This window comes from Bos indicus, chromosome 28, assembly GCF_029378745.1.
Source record: "Bos indicus isolate NIAB-ARS_2022 breed Sahiwal x Tharparkar chromosome 28, NIAB-ARS_B.indTharparkar_mat_pri_1.0, whole genome shotgun sequence".
Classification (NCBI taxonomy): domain Eukaryota; kingdom Metazoa; phylum Chordata; class Mammalia; order Artiodactyla; family Bovidae; genus Bos; species Bos indicus.
The window spans coordinates 15123970-15147739 of NC_091787.1; the positions used below are offsets into that span (position 1 = coordinate 15123970).

A 23770-nucleotide genomic window follows, 5' to 3' on the forward strand; every position below is an offset into this window, starting at 1 on the left:
ATGTATGTGTGTATATATGTATATATACATACACAACCACAGACCCGATGGAGTATTACTCAGTCATCAAAAAGAATGAAATAATGCCATTTGCAGGAACATGGATGGACTCAGAAATTATCACATGAAGTGAGATAAGTCAGAAAGAGAAAGACAAATTCCATATGACACCACTTACATGTAGAATCTAAAGTATGACACAAACATATCTATGAAACACAAACAGACTCACAGACAAGGAAAATAGATTTTTGGTTGCCAGGTGTGGGGAAGGGAAGGAAGGATTGGGAGTTTGGGATTAGCAGAAGTAAACTATTACATACAGGATGGACAAACAAAAATGTCCAACCATATAGCAAGGGAACTATATTCAACATCCTGTGCTAAACTGTAATGGAAAAGAACATGAAAAATTATATATATATAAAGTATTTTGGGTACTTTAATAAAAATTTTTTTAAAATACAGCATTGTATATTTGAAAGCTAAGCAGATCTTAAGAAAAAGCATTCCCATCTCACACACACACACACACACAGAGTTCTAACTATGTGAGGTGATAGATGTATTAATTCTCTTGACCTTGGCAATCATTCCACAATGTGTACGTAATCTAAACCATCACACTGTACACTTTGATGTACACAATTAAGCTTACTTATTTCTCAATAGATTTAAAAAGACAAGGCTGTGCATGGTCATTACCACAGAAGTAATATTTTCATAATTAGTACAGCTCTCTGACTGTCTCACTTCCACCTTATGCTAAAAAAGAGGATGGGACCGCAGTGATTGGTTCCCAGTGTGATAGAGAGCCTGGAAGAACCAGGGTTTGGATGTTAGAGCCTTCCCTGGGCCGAAGGAAGACAGGAATCCAGTGAGCTCTACCATCGCTCTCATAGTCTTGAGTCTCCAGGGTTTAGAAGCAAGTGAGGGTCCCAGCAGATACTGTGATGGGCTTGAAGTAGGTATCAGGATGAGAGGGCAGCAGAGTGCTCACCCTAGTAAAAGAAACAGGGACCTCATCTCTGGCAGTGGAGATAAAATTCTAAGTGAAAAACAGTGACAGTCTTCTCAGATGCTATTTTTAAAAGACTTTTTTTTTTTTTAAATCAGAAAATACAGTAGCTGCAACTGTACTTGAGCATTATTTTCCTGCCATTGAAAAAATTTCATTATTTGATTAAACTTTCTTCAATGACACTTCTAGAATTTATTACAGTGTCTGATTGCAGTGCTATAACTGATCACATTTTATTGTTGGCTAGGGTACTTTTTGGCTTCCTCTTCTTACTTGTGAGCTAATTATGAACAGCAGTTTATCTCAGAGTCTTTTAAAAGTTGTATTCTTTGGAAAGAGGTTTTTCCATTGCAAATAATACTGAAGAACATACAGATTATTTTTGTTTTTAACACACATACAAATTATTCTCTCTCTATTTCTAAATGGATGATTTTAAAGTCATCTTGGTTTTGCCTTAGCAATTTCGGGACCTACATTTTATTTCAAAGATGCCTTATCTATGCAGACTAACCTAGCCTTTTCTTTCACTTCCCAGACTGTTGGTTTCGATAATAATTACTTCGTGAGCAACACCATCCATCAGGTTTGCTTGATTTGCCAAAATATGCTCAGTAACATGGTGTTTCATCAGTGATGCTGGACTCATATGCCACAGCGGCCTCTGTTTCCTCTCTTATAACTCGAGGAGTGTAATGGGGTGCATAGTATCTCCCCAAAATTCATGTCCATGTGGAACTTTGAATGTATCCTTACTTGAAAATATGGTTATTGCAGAATGTAATTAAGGTAAGAATTCAGATGAAATTATCATGGTTATAGGAGGGAACCCTAAAACCATTGAATGCTGTCCTTCTAAGAAGGGAGGGGGCACAGAGAGACAGAGGGAAGAGGCCATGGCAAGACGGAGGCAAGAGATTGGAGTGATGCTGCCACAAACCAGAGCACTCCAGGAGCCTCCTGGCCTAGAAAAGCAAGGAAGGATTCTCCCCGAGAGCCTTTGGAGAGAGCAAGGCCCTGCTGACACCTGGATTTTGGACTTCTGGCCCCCACCACCGTGAGAGAATAAGTGCTGTTTAAAGCCACCAAATTAGGTTAATTTTTACAGCCGCCCTAGGAAGGGGACACAAGAGACTTGCTGAAGTTAGATTGTGTTAGGCTGGCTTCTCTGTGCTCCTGGGGAACTGGTCAGAGACAGTCCAGGTGGATGTGGGGCGCCGAGCAGACCGGCAGGGCAGAGATGCAGGTAGAGGGTGTTATGACTGAGAACCAGTCACTGTAGTGGGGCCCGCGTGGGGTTCAGAGACAGGAGCAAGGAAGACACTCAGAGTAACACTTCAGAGTGGCAGTTGCAGCAAGACACATCTGTTGCTGTGTTATGCACATGGACTATCCTTTTCCTTGACAGAGGACAGAATGGGCCCCAGATCCTGTTAGAGCCAAACCTGACACCGGCCAAGGGGCAGATGGACTCTTCCATGGGTGGGGCGAGGGGACAAAGTGGCTCATCACACAAACCAGTGGGGTAGCTGGAAGTTTCTGAATGTACACTCCAGTGTTCACTACACACAGTTGCTTAGCTAGACAGCTAGCTAGCTAAGTCGCTTCAGTTGTGTCCGACTCTGTGCGACCCCATAGACGGCAGCCCACCAGGCTCCCCCGTCCCTGGGATTCTCCAGGCAAGAACACTGGAGTGGGTTGCCATTTCCTTCTCCAATGCATGAAAGGGAAAAGTGAAAGTGAAGTCGTCTATTCCATGCATTTTTAGAAGTAGACAGTGGATGAGCTGAAAGCTCATCCTAAAGCCCAGGGTGTTGCTCCCAGGTGTCCTTTTTTGCTGGTATCACTGCAGCAACCCTCGTTCAGAACTTCTGGGTGACACCAGAAGACATCAGATAGAAAAGATTACAGTTGTTAAAGTCTGTAAGTAGCCAGCTAAAAAAACAAACAACATTTTAAAAGGAGCCTTAAATCATGAGTATCTGCCTGTTTTTTATTTAGAGGCAAACTAATGCAGTCTTTTGTTCAGTCCTCTTGTCTTTCAAAGGGAGTGGTATCTGGACCAGGCTAAATCAAATGTCAGTTTCAATACACCTGAGAAGGCAGTAGAGAAAAGACAAAGAAACGAGTGGGGGAAGGGGAAGGGAGTGTGCCTTTCTATGAGAACAACACTCACTGATTTTTCCCCTGGTGGATTTTAAATCTGGTAGGTCATACCTTCAGTACCGTTAGTGCTTTCTGGATTAAAACACACTGAAAGCCAACCACTAACCCCCACCACACTAGCAGGCTGATTAAGAGAGCTTTTTAAACCTTGATAGTATCCCTCTGGTCATTTAATGTTAGTTTCAGCTGAAAAGTGAAAATCTAACCCTAGGATGACCTTTTCTACTGGAAATTTCCCTGGCTCATGGTAACATGACCGAGACAAGCAATCATCATACCGTAGTTCACCATGTTTAGGAACAAAAGAAGCAGAGTTGAACATCTACATTCCTGCAAGAAATCCCTTAACTGTGGCTTACAACTTATCAAACAGTAAATGTTGCAGAGGGCTCAGCTATTAAAAAAAAGATTTATAACAAAACCAAGCAGGGTTTGGTTGGGTGGGAAGGCCAAGTGCCATCACAGCTCAAAGATCACTAGTTACTTCTGCTAGAGTCAGTCAATTACATAATGAAGAAATGCTTAGACAGGAAAGCCATTCTTACATATGGCACTAGCCTCAGTCTAGAGCAGCAATATTCAAGGCGGCAGTCCTCTGTCTGGTTGCTTATCTCCAGTAGGATTAATGCTCAAAACACAGTGCTACTGTTCTGTCTGCAACTGACATCAGTCATGCTGCTTTTTATAATTTTAATTTGGAAACAGGCTCAAAGTCAGCCTTCCTATTGACTTGATGACAGTCACTGCTCATGGCAAGGAGGGTCCTGCAGATAATCTGCAGGCTTCCAGGGCAGATTTTTCAAAGTCTTTTGCATTTCCATCCGGTTTTTAAGACTGTATCATCCCAAGAATGGGGACTGCTTTTTTTCAGAATGCTTCAAATTGCTTGAAAATTGCTGGAGATGTAAAATAAATACAGCAATAAGCCTCAAAATGTAGACAAGCTGCTGAGTTCCCTTCCTTGGCTTGTTTTAACTGTCCTAGAAGGATCAAACTAAAAACAAAAAATTAATCCTGATACTCTCAGGCTACATATAGCAGCTAGCTACTTCTACCTTGGAAGAGGTGAGCGAGGTTAAACATTCACGCCATTCATTCTTAATACAGTCACTGTGTTAGTAAATAAAAACACTTAATGTCCAGTTAAATTTGAATTTCAGATACACAATGAATAATACTGTTGTATAAGTATACCCCATGTAGATAACTGCTTGCACAAATTCCTGTTCCTGTTCAAAGCATTATCTACATGGGACATACTTATACTACAAAATTATTCACTGTGTTATCGGAAATTCAAATTTAACCAAATATCTCATATTTTATCTGGCAACTACATCTCTTGCAAAATATGGAACCTAAAATTGCAGGCATGAGGTTGATATGTTATGTCTCAGTCCCAAAGTGATATTTAACCATGTTTGATAAAGTTTAGGTTGGCAATTCCTAGTTCCCTGAAATGTCAGTTCATTATGTTTCTGCTCTCCAGACTTCCCAAACAGCTTCCCTTCCAAGCTCCAAAACAGGCTAAGTCCTCACTAAGCTGTTTTCTTTGCCTAAAGAACACCCTGCTCTTGGATAAATATCACCAAGTACGAGAGGATGTGAATTTGCATATCTGTGTGCATGCAGAAACCCAGCGCCCGCAGCTGAAAATATTCCAATTGTCAAATCCATTTTCTATATGAAGGATTATTTTGGGATTATATTTTTAAATGCCTCTTCATCACAGTACCATAGGTTTAGCTAGTATCACCCAAAGTCACTACAATCTTCTGGCAAAACTAAAACCACAATTATTCCTAGATAAAATATATCTGATGATCTCTGAAATTTCATTTGGCAAATAGAGGAAAAAACAATAATTAAGCCTATTTCTTTTTTCCAGATAATAATGAAGCAGGTGTTTAAAGGAAGGTATGTGGGACTTCCCTGGTAATGCAGTGGATGGGAGTCTGCCCGCCAATGCAGGGGGATGCGGGTTCAATCCCTGGTCTAGGAGGATTCCATACGCCGCAGAGCAGGTGGGCCCCTGTGCTGCAGCTACGAGCCTGCACGCTGCAACCACTGAAACCCACGCACCTCGAGCCTGAGCTCAGTGACAAGAGAGGCCATCGCAATGAGAAGCCCATGCTCCACAACCAAGAGTAGCCCCTGCTGACCACAACTAGAGAAAGCCTGAGCAGCAACAAAGAAGACTCAGCACAGCCAAATAAATACATACATACATATTTAAAGGAAGGGATGCTTACATAAAACTCCAGCAATAATATAATGCCAAGTATCTCTTTTGGGGAATTAGCCTAATTAACACTCTCTTCCTTCTTCTAGTCCTTGACGTGAAGAATATTAATACACCAGCATTTTGAAGAACTGGAAGAGAAAAAGACCAATTAACTTCTTTTTGCTGTAGGTTATATGCTACTTGGAAAAGAGACATGGAAGTCATTAGTGCTGCTGGCCAGGATTTCATTCTTCCCCTGGGGACACACTGTCAGATTAGACTGCCTCGTCCTATGCTGTAAAGTGTGGGTATAGGGGATATATGACCAGCTCTGGCCAATTAGTAGAGAACAGAAATACTGTGTGTGGCTTCAGGCCTAAATCTCCTAATCATTGGTTCAAAATCCTCTAGAGCTCTCTTCTCTCTCTAATTCAAAACCAGCACATTCAAGATGGTCACTGTTTAAAGTCCTTAATCGACCTCCATGAACACACTTCCTGGTAACTAATGATGGATATAAAACATGTATAAGAGATGTATTTCTGTTGGTTTAAACTACTAAGGTTTGAGATTGTTATTGCAGCAGAGCCCAGCCTAGTATAACTCAGAAGATGTGCAATTATTGAAGTTTTAGTATATATCCAGCCAAATGAGTCTAAGAAACATTCTCTTTAGAGCCCTAAAACTTGCTGAACAGTTAAGGTTAAATCTTAATCACTTTTAATTCTCAACAAACTCTTATGATAACTACAAATTATTATCTCTGCTTTATTGATGGAAAAATAAACAAATGACCTAGTAAGTAGATGTTTAAAGTCACACAGAAAGTAAATGACTGAGAAGGCATTTGAACCCATATCCATTAGGAACTACAGACCATACTTTCTACCACCTCACTCTACTGCCATTCAATTATTTAGCTCTGCTAGTTAGTAAAGGAAAATTCTCCATAGTAGAGGGAGCAAGTCTTGGAACCCCATGGAGAGTGTCCCATGGATGCTTTACTCCCCTTTCTATATGTTGATAGACCTTGACTATGGGCTGAAAATATAGGGCTACATGTATAATGTCAGAGATCATCTTTGGAACAACATAGGAAAATTAAAGATTCTTTAAACCAGAATTTATTTATCTATGCAAAGGATGCAGAAGAAGATAAACAAACTTAAGAACCATCCTATATAGCAGCCACCTGTATATCTGCTAAACAGTATAGGCAGCATGTAAGTAGAGACCAGTCCTTACCATCTCCCATTGCTATATTCAGAAGAATCAATACCATCAATAACATCTTGTTCATGTTTTTTTAAGGGAAATTCTTCTGTAACTTCCATCATAGGTGGAATGTCAATTAGATAGTGGACTATACCATCCATGGAATTTTCCAAGCCAGAATACTGGAGAGGGTAGCCTTTCCCTTCTCCAGGGGATCTTCCCAACCCAGGGATTGAATCCAGGTCTCTCGCATTGCAAGTGGATTCTTTACCAGCTGAGCCACAAGGGAAGCCCAAGAATACTGGAGTGGGTAGCCTATCCCTTCTCTAGGGGATCTTCCTGACCCAGGAATCGAACCCGGGTCTCCTGTATGGCAGGCGGATTCTTTACCAACTGAGCTATCAGGGAAGCCCATTTAAGTTCTGTAACTTCCATCATAGGTGGAATATCAATCAGATAATGTGGCTTTGGGCACTACAGTGCTAACATTTCAAATGCCCCATTGTCTCAAACCAGTTATATGAACACAGACTCCCTCTTAGTGACAATTTTTTTAACTTCTGAGATTCAGTATCCAGGCAAACAAGGCACATTACTTAATTTTAAGATTCCTTCATGTTAGTATTAAGCTGAATATATCTTATTTGGAAAAAAGGAATAAAGTTTATATTACAGACATTCGGATTCCTTCCTAAAAATATCTTTATCAGCTTAATTACTAATAACAGGGTGGTTGCTATTTCAAGAGCAGTATCGAATGAGATACACCATGAGAAACAAGTAAATCCAAACACTGACTCAAATGGCCTCACTTTCAAGGACCCTGAATTTCTCTACACTGTATCCCCCATGAATCTCAACCTTTTCACTCTTGGAGGAGTGATGGGGAACCTGGAAAAAGAAATCCAGAGGACCATATTTCATCCAGGCCAGTGACAAGTCTTCCCCCAAATCCATACCTCAACAGGAACTGAAGTACAACCTTTACACTGGAGCTGCAAAACCAGTCAAGAGAAATAATGCATCACAAACTAATGTGTCAAAACAATTATCTAACTAAGACCAATTGTTAGAATCATAGTGAATTCATGCTTTTGACAGTGCAAAAAGCAAGCCTTCAAAGGCATACTCAGAACTTAAAAGTCTTTCTTTTACTGAAAAATAAGTGAAATTCTACCAAAATTCACTTTAGCTTTCCAGGGCTCTCAATTTCAAAGTCAATCAGCTGTACAGGTTTTCTTGCTTTTATCATTTGCAGTAGCTCAGCAGTTCATTAATATATTAAGAACAACATACATAAAGTAGATTTATAATTGGAAATGGAACTTTCCTTCTTTTTCGGGTTAAAAAAAAATGACTCAGAATTAACTATTGTCTTTCTGTGAATTCAGTCTAACACAGAAAGAATAAGGGCTATACTCTCCCAAAACAGAAATGTAATAAATACTTCAAAATTAAGTTTTTCTGCCTTAAAATCTTTTTTTTTTTTTTGGAGGGGGGGTTCATTTCTACAGAAAGATAAAAATGTAGTTTTCACATCAGATCTGGATCCTTTTCCAGCCTAATAACACATCACCTAGAGATAAGTGGAAGAAACCTAATACTGATGTATACCAGACCCAACAGCTTGTTTCCCCAAGGAAGTGGATTAGCAGCATGATCACAGCACACAGCTCATTGCAGAAAACTATAGCCTCCTACTTTTTGTCTTCTGCTAAGATAGCCATCAGAGAGGGAGGACAGAAGGATTGTGCGTAGTCTGGAGCCAGCTGGAAGGAAGTGAAGATGGTTAGACCTGACCTACCGACGCTAACTCTAAATGCCCTTTGCACCCTTATGAGATCCAATACAAGAAGTTGGTTCTGTTAGTCAAATCTAACATCCCCAAATCAGGCTACTAGTGATTAGTACTACGGCAATACAGAATTGATTTTAAATTCTCACAACGCATTACAACATATAAAATCTATTTTAGCTCTCAGGATAAGCTCATTTTATTTTTTTGGAATAATGATAAAATGCATTTACTTGTTTTTGGTTGCCTATTTTTCTTTTCCACCATGCCGCATGGTTTCATGTGGTTTGAGGGATCTTAGTTCCCCAACCAGGGACTGAACCCAGGCCGTGGGAGTGAAAACACTGAGTCCTAACTACTGTATATCTGTTCTTTCACAGATTCTTTTTCCATTTAGGTTATTACAGAATACTGAGTAGAGCTCCCTATGCTATAAAGTATGTCTTTGCTGATTTTCTATTTTATATATAGTGTGCATCTGTTAATTCTAAACTCCTAATTAGGATATGTTAATTTAATAAGTAGAGGAATGTCAACAAATAAGGATTTTTAATTAAACAGTAGGTTTCTACATTTTTTTCCTGGGTAATCAGGAAAGTGTGAATATGGAAAATTAATATGAGAAAAATAGTTGTAGAAAATGATACAAATTGTACTAAAAACAGGAAAGCCCGACGGCTGATCACACAAAAAGTAGAAAGTATGTGTGCTGGTGGGGAAAGCGGTCATCTCATAGTCAATTTCAAAGTTTACCAAGATAAAGAATTACCTAAATATCCTAAAGGAAAGAGATGAAAGAAACCTCCAGAGTTCATTGTTAATCATGAGATGAGGCACACATACTTTTTACTGAAATATAACTGATATAACATTATAAAAATGAATTGAGATATGTGTATTTTACAAAATGATAAGCAAAATAAGTCTAGTTAACATTCATCACCACACATAGCTACCAATTTTTTTCTCTTATGATGAGAATTTTTAAGAGCTGTGCTCTTAGCAACTTTCAAATCTACAACACAGTACTATTAACTAGTCACCTTGCTGTACATGACATTCCCAGGACTTATATCTAGAAATTTGTATCTTTTGACTTTGACCACCTTCACCCACTTATTACTTTCTGTGTAGTTTTCCACAAAATATTACAACATATAAACTGTATTGCCTTCAATTAGTTCTCCTTCCTAGAAAGGGTGATTGCTATTTAATATGACATCCCACAGGATAGCAAACTGTTAACTTGATTCTACTCTGATGAAGAGTTTCTGCTTAGCACAGACTCTTAAGTTCTGTTTTAACTTCAAGTTCACCATATCAATAACTTTAATATTAGCATCAGTAAAACTTGACCCTTCATGAGACATGTATCAAATGGTCTTTCTGCAAGCTGTTCTTTCACAAAGCCCTCTATCTAAGAAAGACAAGCATTCTCTAATAACGAGCAATGTTGAGCATCTTTTCATGTGCCTATTGTCTATCTGTATGACTTCTCTGGAGAAATGTCTATTTAGGTCTTCTGCCCAGTTTTTGATTGAGTTGTTTTTTGATACTGAGTTGCATGAGTAGTTTATATATTTTCAAAATTAATCCTTCGTTGGTCGCATCGTTTCCAGTATTTTCTCCCAGTCCATAGGTTGTTTCTCTGTGTTGTTTATGGTTTCCTTTTTGTGCAAAAGCTTTTAAGTTTGATTAGGTCCCATTTATTTTTCCTTTTATTTCTATTGTCTTGGGAGACTGATCTAAGAAAATATTGCTACAATTTACATCAACACCTATTTTGCCTATGTTCCCTTCTAGGAGTTTAATGGTGTCATGTCTTATATTTAAGCCTTTAAGTCAGTTTGAGTTTATTTCTGTTTATGGTGTGAGGGAGTGTTCCAACTTCCCTGATTCACAGGCAGCTGTCTAGCTTTCCCAACACCACTTGCCAGTCTTTTCTCCATTGTATATTCTTGCCTCCTTTGTCAAAGATCAATTAACCATAGGTGAGTGGGTTTATTTATGGGCTCTCTATTCTCATCCATATGTCTGATTTTGTGCCAATACTGCCCCATTTTGATTAGTGCTGGGAGATTCCCTGGTAGCTCAGCTGGTAAAGAATCTGCCTGAAATGCAGGAGACCTCGGTTTGATTCCTGGGTAGGGAAGATCTGCTGGAGAAGGGACAGGCTACCCACTCCAGTACACTTGGGCTTCCCTAGTGGCTCAGCTGGTAAAGAATCCACCTGCAATGTAGGAGACCTGAGTTCGATCCCTGGATTGGGAAGATCCCCTGGAGAAGGGAACAGCTATCCACTCCGGTATTCTGGCCTGGAGAATTCCATGGACTGTATAGTCCCATGAGGTCGCAAAGAGTTGGACATGACTGAGCAACTTTCACTTCACTCAGTTACTGTAGCTTTGCAGTACTGTCTTAAGTCTGGAAGAGTTATGACTCTAGATTTGTTCTTTTTCCTCAAGATTGCTTTGGCAATTCTGGGTCTTCTATGGTTCCATAAAATCTTTAGGATTATTTGTTCTCATTCTGTGAAAAATGTCACTCAATTTGATATGAATCACTTTAAATTTGTCAATTGCTTTGGGGAGTAAGTCCATTTTAACAATATTAATTTTTCTAGTCCAAGAGCATGGGATATCTTTCCATCTTTCCATTTCCATCTTTGATTTTCTGTATGAATGTTTTATAGCTTTCAGTGTCTAAGTGTTTTACTTCTTTGGTTAGATTTATTCCGAGGTATTTTTAATGTGATTTTAAATGATTTTTTTTTTTTTTTTACTTTCACATATTTCATTGTTAGTGTAAAGAAATGCAACAGATTTGGTTATATGAATCTTGTATCCTGCTGTCTTGCTGAGTTCATTTATCAGTTCTAATAGTATTTGTGTGGCAATTTCAGGGTATTCTATACAGAATACTGGGCTTCCCTGATGACTCAGTGGTAAAGAACCTGCCTGCCAATGCAGAAGACATGGGTTCAAACCCTGGGTTGGGAAGATCCCCTAGAGAAGGAAATGGCAACCCACTCTAGTATTCTTGCCTGGGAATCCCCAGGGACAGAGGAGCCTGGTGGACTACAGTCCATGGGGCTGCAAAGAGTCAGACCTGACTTAGTGACTGAACATACATGCATATACAGAATATCATGTCATTTGCATATAATGATAATTTTACCTCTTCCCTTCCAACCTGGATAATTTTATTTCTTTTTCTTGTCTGATTGCTGTGACTATTACTTCCACAACTATATTGAATAGATGTGGTGAGAGTAGACATCTTTGTCTTGTTCCATAATTTAGTGGGAAAGCTTTCAGCTTTTTTTTTACCATTTAGTATTCTGTTGGCTGTGGCTTTGTCATAAATGACTTTTATTATGCTGAGATACTAAATATCTTAATTTATTTGAGGACATTCTTGAATTGCCTTCCTGGTTCCTGGACTTTTGCTGGATCAGCAAATATACCTAAAAGCCCTTCTCTTTTAAATCATTCATAGTGAATGCCAAACTGGAGTCACATTCAGACATACACACAAAATGTCAGATTCTGATACTCCAGAAATTAAAGGAAAGTTCTCTAAGTAAGACTGAATCTGACCCTCTATAAGTGGAATTTCTGATTCTGACTTTGAGGTTGATCAGAAATGTAACAATGAGCAAAATTTTCAATGGTTATCTGACCTTTTCTCCTCTGCCCATATCCTCATTCCCAACATAATTAGAATCAGACTTAAGATCCACTTTGGGGTCCTGTATACAAACATTATGACAAGAGAACCCATCGTGGCAATAGCTAAACCTCCAGCTTCAAAGAGGGTTGCTTCTAAGTTATGAAAGTTGTATCCCCAGTTCTTCACAGGTACTTTTGCGGAATTATGCTCTCATAACAGACCAGTTAGAACTGTGCTTTGATGTCAACAAGCATCAAGCAGGATTTGTAGCATAAGCTCAAATTCCCCAAATAAATGCCAGCTTTACGAACAGAACTACTCTCTCTACCACAGTGGATTCTAAATGCAGTTGATGGGTCATTTACCCTTTGATCAAAACTCTTATGAAATGCACAGCTCTATCAAACTCGTGTATATTTGCTCCAACTCTGTGGAGCTTCACCTGATGACATTAGATAGCAATACTCTTAATATTATCAGTGATAATTATGACTATTATTTAAAACATAGACTTGACCACAGCCATATTTCTTTAATTCAGCAACATCATGGTCAGTGGTTTTCAATCAGGGATGTACAACAGACTTGTCTGTGGAGTTTAATAATAATGCAGATGTCTAAGATCCACACCAGACTTAATGACTTCTTTTACTTGATATTCTTGACATCTTCTAATAGGATTATTATGCTGTATTTCAAGGTTTTTTCACTGTAAGTATTCTATTCTTCCATTTTTGTAAAACCAGAAGTAAACTCTGACTTCTTTTTTTTTAATAGCTTTATTTATTATCTTTTGAAACATTCTGACTTGAGGGGAATGATTTTATTACCTTGCTTTCCATGTCACATTATGCATCACATTTATTATGAACTGTAATCAGACTTTTCACATTTGAAAATTACTAGCAGTAAATTAATCAAAATCACTTTCAGTTTCTATCATTTACAGATGTTTGTTTTCCTCAGATACTTGCCTGCAAGTTCTATTATCAGGTTCAGGCCAGGGTTTGTGTCATCAGCAAAGAATACTCTCAAGAGTCCCATGGTAAAAGCCCAGATATTTTAAATAATTGACATTTCAAAGAACAGACTCTTGGATATAGGCGTTTAATGACACCAGTGGGCTGAGTCAAGACTTACAGAATTTTAGTCCAGAAGCAGACAATTTTATGCTACTGCTAACGCAGGATCAAGTGGAACAAGAATTAATTAGAGTCCATACTAAATGGACTGAAAAGTGAAATTTTACAATATTGCTTTACTGTTGTTATTGTTGTTGTCATTGTTTTAAGGAGTTTGGGAATAGGCTATTTATTTGGCCACACTTGTAGGGATGTGGGATCTTAGTTCCCCAACCAGAGATCATACCTGTGATACCTGCATTGGAAACACGGAGTCTTAACCACTGGTCTGCTAGGGAAGTCCCCTGAACTATTGTTGTTTAAATGGTCTATCTTCTGGATCTATAAGAAAATCCCTTCTCTTTATGCTTCAACTACTTTTTTTCTGATACAATTTAGAAGATTCTTGTATGAACTTTATTGTGCCTATCTTTGCATGAAATGTTCCCTTGGGATCTTTAATCTTCTTGAACATATCTCTAGTCTTTCCCATTCTATTGTTTTCCTCTTTTTCTTTGCATTGATCACTGAGGAAGGCTTTCTTATCTCTCCTTGCTATTCTTTGGAACTGTGCATTCCGATGGGTATATTCTTTCCTTTTCTCCTTTGCCCTTCACTTTTCTTTTCTCAGCTATTTGTAAGGCCTCCTCAGACAACCATTCTGCAATTTTGGATTTCTTTTCCTTGCAGATGGTCTTGATCACTGCCTCCTGAACAATGTCACTAACCTCCATCCATAGTTCTTCAGGCACTCTGTCTATCCGATCTAATCCCTTGAATCTATTTGCCACTTCCACTGTATAATCTTAATGGATTTGATTTAGGTCATACCTGAATGGTCTAGTGGTTTTCCCTACTTTCTTCAATTTAAGTCTGAATTTGGCAATAAGGATTTCATGATCCTAGCCAGAGTCAGCTCCTGGTCTTGTTTTGCTGACTGTATAGAGCTTCTCCATCTTTGGCTGCAAAGAACATAATCAATCTGATTTCAGTATTGACCATCTGGTCATGTCCATGTGTAGAGCAGTCTCTTGTGCTGCTGGAAGAGAGTGTTTGCTATGACCAGTGTGTTCTCCTGGCAAAACTCTGTTAGCCTTTGCCTTGCTTCATTTGGTACTCCAAGGCCAAACTTATCTGTTACTCCAGGTATTTCTTGATTTCCTACTTTTGCATTCCAGTCCCCTATGATGAAAAGGATGTCTATTGGGGGTGTTAGTTCTAAAAGGTCTTGTAGGTCTTCACAGAACCATTCAACTTCAGCTTTTTCAGCATTACTGGTTGGGGAATGGATTTGCATTACTGTGATATTGAATGGTTTGTCTTGGAGCCAAACAGAGACCATTCTGTCATTTTTGAGATTGCATCCAAGTACTGCATTTCGGACTCTTTTGTTGACTATGATGGTTACTCCATCTCTTCTAAGGGATTCTTGCCCACAGTAGTAAATACAATGGTCATCTGAATTAAATTCATCCATTCCAGTCCATTTTAGCTCACTGATTCCTAAAATATTGATGTTCACTCTTGCCATCGCCTGTTTGACCACTTCCGGTTTACCTTGATTCATGGACATAGCATTCCAGGTTCCTATGCAATATTGTTTTGTACAGCATCAGACTTTACTTCCATCACCAGTCACATCCACAACTGGGTGCTTTTTTACTTTGGCTCCGTCTCCTCATTCTTTCTGGAGTTAATTCTCTACTCTTCTCCAGTAGCATATTGGGCACCTACCAACCTGGGCAGTTCATCTTTCAGTGTTCTATCCTTTTGCCTTTTCATACTGTTCATGGGGTTCTCAAGGCAAGAATACTGAAGTGGTTTGCCATTCCCTTCTCCAGTGGACCACGTTTTGTCAGAACTCCCCACAGTTGATCTTGGGTGACCCTACTCAGCATGGCTCATAGTTTCATTGAGTGAGACAAGGCTGTACTCCATGTGATCAGTTTGATTAGTTTTCTGTGATTGTGGTTTTCATTGTGTCTGCCCTCTGACAGATAAGGATAAGAAGCTTATGGAAGCTTCCTGATGGGTGAGACTGACTGTGGGGGACACTGGGTCTTATTCTGATGGGCGGGGCCATGCTCAGTAAATCTTTAATTCAATTTTCTGTTGATGAGAAATGCTGGACTGGATGAAGCACAAGCTGGAATTAATATTGCTGGGAAAAATATCAATAACCTCAGATATGCAGATGACACCACACTTAACGGCAGAAAGAGAAGAACTAAAGAGCCTCTTGAGGAAAGTGAAAGAGGAGAGTCAAAAAGTTGGCTTAAAACTCAATATTAAGAAAACTAAGATCATGGCATCTGGTCCAATCACTTCATGGAAAATTGATGGAGAAACAATGAAAACAATGAGAGACTTTATTTTTTTTTTTATATTGGGGGGCTCCAAAATCACTGCAGATGGTGACTGCAGTCATGAAATTAAAAGAAGTTTGCTCCTTGGAAGCAAAGCTATGACCAACCTAAACAGCATATTAAAAAGCAGAGACATTAGTTTGCCAACAAAAGTCTATATAGTCAAAGCTACAGTTTTTCCAGTCCTCATGTATGGATGTGAGAGTTGGACCATAAAGAAAGCCTAGTGCCGAAGAATTGATGTTTTGAACTGTGGTGTTGGAGAAGATTCTTCCAAGTCCCTTGGACTGCAAGGAATCAATCCTAAAGGAAATCAGTCCTGAATATTCATTGGAAAGACTGATGCTGAAGCTGAATCTCCAATACTTTGGCCACTTGATGGGAAGAACTGACTCTTTGGAAAAGACTCTGATGCTGGGAAAGATTGAAGGCAGGAGGATAATGGGACAACAGAAGTAGAGATGGTTGGATGGCATTACCGATTCGATGGACATGAGTTTGAGGAAGCTCTGGGAGTTGGTGACAGACAGGAAGGCCTGGCGTGCTGCAGTCCATGGGGTCGCAAAGAGTTGGACACGACTGTGTGACTGAACTGAACTGTATGAACTGTATTTTATTATTTTCAGTATTCCTGATGCTCTGGCATTTCAGGCCACAGTGACTGAGGAAAGACTGTCTCTCCCAGGGCTTACCAATTCTTAGGTAGAGCAAGCAAAACAAGTGACTTGCCCTGGAGCATGCCTTTCATATTCAAACTGACAATCCAGAGTTCAGACTCTCAACTACCTCTTCAATCTGCTTTATGTGTTCCAAGAAGGAATATTCCTCTGTCCTAAGTATCCCAGGGCCTGGTACCAGACCACTAGAAAGAATTCCTATACCTCAGAGTCCACTGAAATTATTAAAATCAGCCAATTTCAAGATTGCTTACTCTGCCTTGCCTTGTTTTCCCAATAAAAACAATAATAAAGTCTCCTGCCCATGCTGTCCCCTTGCACCATCTTCCTTTGGACCAATTTTGGTGTTTTCCTACATGGCTTGGCATGACACGGCATGCCTGTCTCCTTAAGAACAATGAATAGGAACTTTTCCAAATGGCAGTCTTGATCTGTTCTGTAGGCTTCCTTACACCTGAACAATAATAAAACCTACATTTAAAAACCATTTTTTATATAAGCTGAAATATTTTAAAATGATATTTGAGTCTTACTGACTCCCATAGTTCAGAAACTCATACCAAATGTCCTTAACATTCAATGGCAAAAGGGTTATCTTATATATTCAATAATAATGTCTTCCTTTTTACCAGAATATAATCGGAGAAATCTACTACCTAAATAACATCTTGCCTAGAATGTCATATTGAGAATGATGCTCCTTGGATCAGGTAGGAACTGAAGTGGCTTTATTATGGAGTCAATACCTACAAAGGGCTCTTAGGATAACTGCCCTGCTATCTAGTTTACAGGATCCAGCCTTATAGATGGTGAAGGACCATCACCTCCTGGCAGGCCAGGAACCTAGTTACTTTGGGAGCTTCAATAAAAGAAGAACTTACACAAATGCATAAGTACTGCAAATGAAATAAAGTGGAAAGAATTTGTTGAACTTGATTTCCTTGCCTTAGGAATGCAAATAATAGAGGCATTAAAAGTCCAATCTGAGATTCCTTATAAAAACCTTCAAAGAGAAGTTAATTTTGTAATTATTCAAAACTATGTCTCTAGATTTTGCAAAGTATGTAAGAAAACCGAAGTGAGAGTGAAAGCGAAAGTGCAAGTCGCTCAGTTGTGTCTGCTCAGTTGTGTCTGACTCTTTGCAACCCCACGTCCATGGAATTCTCCAGGCCAGAATACTGGAGTGGGTAGCCTTTTCCTTCTCCAGGGGATCTTTCCAACCCAGGAATCGAACTCAGGTCTCCTGCATTGCAGGCAGATTCTTTACCAGCTGAGCCACAAGGGAAACCCAAGAGCACTGGAGTGGACAGCCTACTCCTTCTCCAGGGGATCTTCCCGAGCCAGGAATGGAACCAGGGTCTCCTGCATTGCAGGTGGATTCTTTACCAACTAGAAAACCTATGTGGGAATTACCACTTGTGCTACACATCAGTGAATAATAAAGCCATAGCTAATGTACTAGGCCTACCTTATGGTCAAGGTTAGTCTTTCTTTGATATTATCATGATCACAAGGAAGAAGGAGAGAGGGAGGGAGAGAGAGAATATAAGGAAAAATTATAAAGACTTCAAAATATAGCAGATATTCTGGCCAGCTCATCCATCTGGATAATCTCTGCTTTTTTTTTTTTTTTTTGCCTACATCTAGGCTATTTTACAAGGTTACAAAGACAAAAATTAGCTTGTAGAAACCAATGACAATGCAAATAATTTCTCTCTATAGAAACTGTAATTGTGATCACAGAAAAGCAGTTGATTATCACCCTATAGATATTGCAAGTTTTGCCAATTCTGTGTACATCAATAAATTTATCTCAGCAATCCTTGTCAGACTATAAATGTGCAATACTTTGCACTTTGTTTTTAAGTGGTTGTAAATATCTTATTGATTTCCTCATTAATTCATGATTTAAATAAAATTTTTGACACATCTCTATTTCATATCTGTGTAAGAGACATGATTATATCCTCTTTTGAAACATGACTTTTTATAACTGAATAAAGATATGCTATTTTATAGAACAAATATATATATACCATTTTACAAAAAATTATTTATGTAATCATATACATGAAATGTGTGTGTGTGTGTGTGTGTGTGTGTGTGTGTGTGCATGCTAAGTTGCTTTAGTCATGTCTGTCTGTTTGCAGCCCTACGGACTGTAGCCTGTCAGGCTCCTCTGTCCATGGGATCCTCCAGGCAAGAATACTGGAGTGGGTTGCTGTGCTCTCCTCCAGGGGATCTTTCCAACCCAGGGATTGACTCCCATCTCTTATGTCTCTTGCATTGGCCTGTGGGTTCTTTCCCATTAGCGCCACCTGGGAAGCCCCACGTGTGTGTGTGTGTGTGTGTGTGTGTGTGTGTGTGTGTGTGTGTGTGCAAACAGCTGTGAGCCATTCAAAGAATAATACTGAGTGACTGAGTGCCAAAGATCCAAAGATAGCCAAGACTGACTCACTGACCTCAAGGAGCCTAAGTCCTAGTGGACATAACATTCAAACAATGTTTGTCTAGCTTATGTGACCAACATCACAAAGCTTTCAGGCAGAGAGGAAAAACACACTGACAAAAATCTCTCCAAAGTAATCCTTCCTCAATAACTAATTATTGCTTAGGAGTATAATATATCACCAAAGGGAAAAAAATTCAGAGTGAAATAACAGGTTTTATATAAAAAGGGGGTAAGTAAATTGCTAGACTCATACTTGGAAGTTCTGGGTATCTCTTGTTAGAAACATTGTGCTTTTATGAAAAAGAGTTTCCACTCAAGTTCTTCCAAATCTGACTCAAGAGGTTATGTAATCCCTCTAAACTTTTGTTTTTCCATTTGTAAAAAAAGATAATAATAACCATTTCATGAGGTTGTCATAAAAATGGTACATGCCTGGAACATAGAAAATGCTTAAATAGGTGTTAGCTGATTTTATTAATAATATCATTTATTGATGCTCAGTTCTTGATCTGTACTCAATGTTAAATGTATCTCTCCAAAGTAAATGTGAAGAATGAAATCTGTTTCACGTTTCTCTAAAATATGGAAGACCTAAAATTATATTACTGAAGTTTTCTTCGTTATTAGGGGGGAAAAAAATCTCATTGTGTACACAGAGATCTTAGGAATGAATTGGAAATTCTACCTGCAGTCCAGGATTCCAACGCTGTATTATCAGAGAAGACTACACAAGTCTCTCTTTCTCCTAGAGTCTTCCTGTGGGTGAGCAACAAACTTGGAATGACGTGCCGTTAGCACCTTATTACAAACGACAATTGGGTAATTTCTACCAGGCCAGACTATAGGATGACAAGAAAGAGGGCATTCAAGGAGAGATGGCTGGGTACTCAAAGCCCACAGTGTTGAAGGTGATCCTTAGTAGGAGATTCAAGGTCGGAGGTTACCCAGAACCAGACTCTGCCGGCAGCCCTTTGAGCGCCTGTGTCCTCCGCGGCACCACACGCCTAAACAAACAAGTGGTGTGTGTGCCCAGCAGTGGGCAGGGTCTCAAGTTCACCGTAACTCCAATGGTATCTCACGCTTAACCTTGCCCTACAACTCAACTCAAATTCAGAAAATCACCACAGTTTCATGAATGCAGAGGGCATTTCATCTCACCGCAAAACTGACTAAATAAGAGGTCACAATGCCAAAAAAGAAAAGAGATAAAAATCACAAGGCCAATAAGAAAAGTACAAGATCAAATGAAGTGCCCCGCCAAAGTTGTTCTAACAGAGATCACCTGGAGCCTATTTGCTAGGTAGGACTGGACTTCAAGTTATTGTATACTTAACGTATTACATTGAGAGCCTCCCACATCATATTCAATGTCAATAGCTTAGTGTTAAAAAAAAAACAAAGGTCACATTAATGAAGCACTTATGTCTCCAAAACTGCGTTAGGTGCATTACAAGTACAATCTTAAGGCTGGGCCCACTAACCTCCCAGTAAGATTAAAATGGGTTATATTCATCTCTTTTTATAAGAGAGAATAAGTTATTTGAGGGGTTTTAAGAGTTTTTAAAAATCATATTTTTTTGCTACCTCCCTTTACAACTAGAAAAATGAACTAAATAAACAAATATGTGTATGTAGATAAAACAAATTACTTGAATCAAGTTGGACAGATGCTTCATTCATAAATGTAAATATTTGCTGACCTCAAAGAACCAGATTCTCCACACATATTAAAACAGCCACATACATTGCTTGAGTGTTTTTCCAAAGCCACTAAACTGCAGCCTAAGAAGAATGGCTCTAGATAACCCTGGGACTTTTGATCTACTGAGAAGAGTCTCCAAGTTTGGGACCATTGTTTCCTGTCCTGGGTAAGTGAAGATCACTGGAGATCCTCTTCCACTCTCCCTGGCAAAGACAGCAGCAGCTCCTCTCAATCAAAGTCCAGTATTTAAGAGCAGCAGTTTGAAAGGGCGCTTAATGAGCAGACTGCCCAGCACAGAGCGCTATTAATACCCATGGAAGGGGAGCATGCCTGTGGCCCAGGTCGCCGGTGCCCAATGACAAGTCAAGCTAATCACTGCCTACAAAAGAACGCGCTCAGACCTTCACTACAATCGTGCTCTCGCCAGAGACACACCCGGCCAGGCAAAGGTGCCCGAGAAGGTGGAGGCTGCTACCTGACTTTCTCCGTGGCTCCTCCCGTTCTCCGCCTTGAAGATGGACTTGGGTTTCCGCGACTTGAAGTTGCCCATGGTGGGGCGCAGCACGTCCAGCCGTGGGGGCTGCTCTACATGCTGCGGCTCAATGGGCGGCGGCGCGGGCTCCTCTAGCGGAGGCCTGGCGTCGGGGTAATTCTCTTTATTGTCTTCATCTCTAGAATAGGAAAGACTCAGTTAGAAAGCACGGAAGAGTCTAATAAAACGCCCTGGGAAAGAGGCTGGCGATACCCACTGCTGTTCATTTACATGGTACTCAGCAAACTTTCTAGTGTAGACTGTTTCAGAGGGGCTGAACGTCACTTTCTAGAACACGCCACACTCCCTTCCAGTCTTTGCTAGTATTGTATTTGCTTCCCTTTTTCACTTCAATATGGTTTCACATATGTCATATTTTTCTTTCACAATAATAATGTGAGATATCCCGGTTAGCTATGATCACCCCAACTTTATAGATTAAGACTCTAAACCTCTGTGATTAAATAAGGTGCCAAACTGAAGGGCTAATTCACTCAGACCTGAAGTGGGCCCTCAGTCTCTCACACATGAGTCCTTGGCTCAGGGTGTTGATGTTTGCTCCTCACTGGCAAGTCTTCAATCATCTCCTTACAACTTTCAGAGGCATTTAAAAGTTTAACTAGAGGGGCTTCCCTGGTGGTCCAGTGGTTGAGAGTCCGCCTTGCAGGGCAGGGGACACAGGTCTGATTTCTCGTCAGAGAACTAGGACCCCATATGTGGCAGAGCAACCAAGCTCTGAGCTGCAACCACTGAGGCCAGGCAGTTGGGGCCCACACACCACAACTGGAGAGCCTGTGTCTACAGTGGAAGATCCCACACGCCACAACTAAAACCCGATGCTGCCTGATTAATTCGTTCATTAAAGATAAATTATAAAAAAGTTTAACTAGAATCTATTTTAATAAGATACATACAACCTCAATAGAATATAAGACAAGGGCCAAATTTCACCCAACCAAGCCACCTATTTAAACAACACTTTCGATGCAAAGCCAAAGACCCCAGTGTCTTGGTTCTGTTGGTGTGGAATGGCTGGAGAAGACTGACTGGGCTGGCATTACCTGCACATACTCAGTACTAGGAGAGCACTCTTCATGTTCAGCCATCAATCAAATTCAATACAACATCATCCCGCCGTTTCAATTTCCTCAAACACAGTGATGTAATAACACTATTAAGTCATTTGTCCCTCTTAAATCTAGATGTATTTTAGAATTCAGCAACTACCACAGCCAAATGGAGCATTCCCCTTACATCGGCAGTCCCCAATCTTTTTGGCACCAGGAACCAGTTTTGTGGAAAACCATTTTTCCATGGACAAGGTAGGGGGATGGCTCACGCAATGCTGTGAGCAATGGAGAGCTAGGGAACTGAGCAGCAGACGAAGCTTCACGCTTGCTCACTCACCTCCTGCTGTGTGGCCTGGGTTCCTAACAGGCCAGGAACCCAATCTGTGGCCCAGAGGTTTTGGGAACTCCTGCTTTATTTGGGTTCATTGTCCTGAACCCACTGGCAGCCATTTGTTATGGGTCATGTGATTCTGTAGGACTGGCCACTTCCCCCTGGGGGTGTTTTCCCCTCTTGTTCACTGACCAGAAATAGCCATAAAAAGAGATTTTGGCAAGGTCAGCTAGGAAACACTTCCATGAGTGTTTCCTCACCTCATGGAAGTGTTTCCTCATGGCTCAAGAATATGTTGAGCCAAGAGAAAAGCCAAGAGAAAAGACCAGCAAATGAAAGATTTCTATGCCCTCTGCTCAGGATGTCTTTTTACAAATAAAATATTAAACTAAATAAAATGCTACCAGCAGGATGAGCTGTCCAGCTAGTCCCTGGGAGAAGAGCAAAGAAAACATGGGGGTGGGAGGTCTGGAACATGGCCAGGGTGCATGCAGTTGGGCAAGATGGGGAAATAAAATTATGTGAAAGAGTTAAACTTAAGCTTCAGGACAAACTTAGTAAAGGAAAGGTAAAGGAAAAGGTAAAGGAAAATCCAACAGGTGAAATAATTCTTCATGTTAGGTCAGTTCAATTGTGTCCAACTCTTTGCAACTCCTGCCAGTAACACTGGTTACTATTTTCCCTTGAGATCATTTACAATTAAAAAAAATTATAAGTCAATAATAGGTTTGGAAACCAGTATCAAACTATGAATTTGAAATAAATGTCTCTAGTTCATTTGAAATACCTGTCTCTCCCTAGAGACAAATACTACACATCTACATACTCTATGTTCTTGGGTAAGCAACAAAAGAAGGAAGAGCAGCTTTTACCATAACCTAAATGTTTCTTAAAGAGATGGGAATACCAGACCACCTGACCTGCCTCCTGAGAAATAATGCATGCAGGTCAAGAAGCAACTGTTAGAATTGTATATGGAACAACAAACTAGTTCCAAATTGGGAAAGGAGCACATCAAGGCTGTATATTGTTAGGCTGCTTATTTAACTTATATGCAGAGTACATCATGAGAAATGCTGGGCTGGATGAAGCACAAACTGGAATCAAGATCACCAGGAGAAATATCAATAACCTCAGATATGCAGATAACACCACCCTTATGGCAGAAAGTGAAGAACTAAAGAGCCTCTTAAGGAAAGTGAAAGAGGAGAATGAAAAAGTTGGCTTAAAACTCAACATTCAGAAAACTAAGATCATGGCATCCAGTCCCATCACTTCATGGCAAATAGATGGGGAAACAGTGGTAACAGTGGCAGACTTTATTTTGGGGGACTCCAAAATCACTGCAGATGGTGACTGCAACCTTGAAATTAAAAGAAGCTTGCTCCCTGGAAGAAAACCTATAACCAACCTAGACAGCATATTA

At 39.8% G+C, this 23770-nt stretch overlaps 1 protein-coding gene across 9 annotated transcripts in view; it reads right to left on the reverse strand.

The window, feature by feature from the left end:
• FAM13C (family with sequence similarity 13 member C) overlaps nucleotides 1–23770 on the reverse strand; it is a 141127-nt gene that overhangs the window by 101201 nt on the left and 16156 nt on the right. For all 9 annotated transcript variants that reach the window (XM_019954091.2, XM_019954097.2, XM_019954093.2 and 6 more), the window contains one exon: nucleotides 20887–21082. In XM_019954091.2, coding sequence (XP_019809650.2) covers nucleotides 20887–21082 — 196 coding nt within the window. The remainder of the gene's footprint in view (nucleotides 1–20886; nucleotides 21083–23770) is intronic.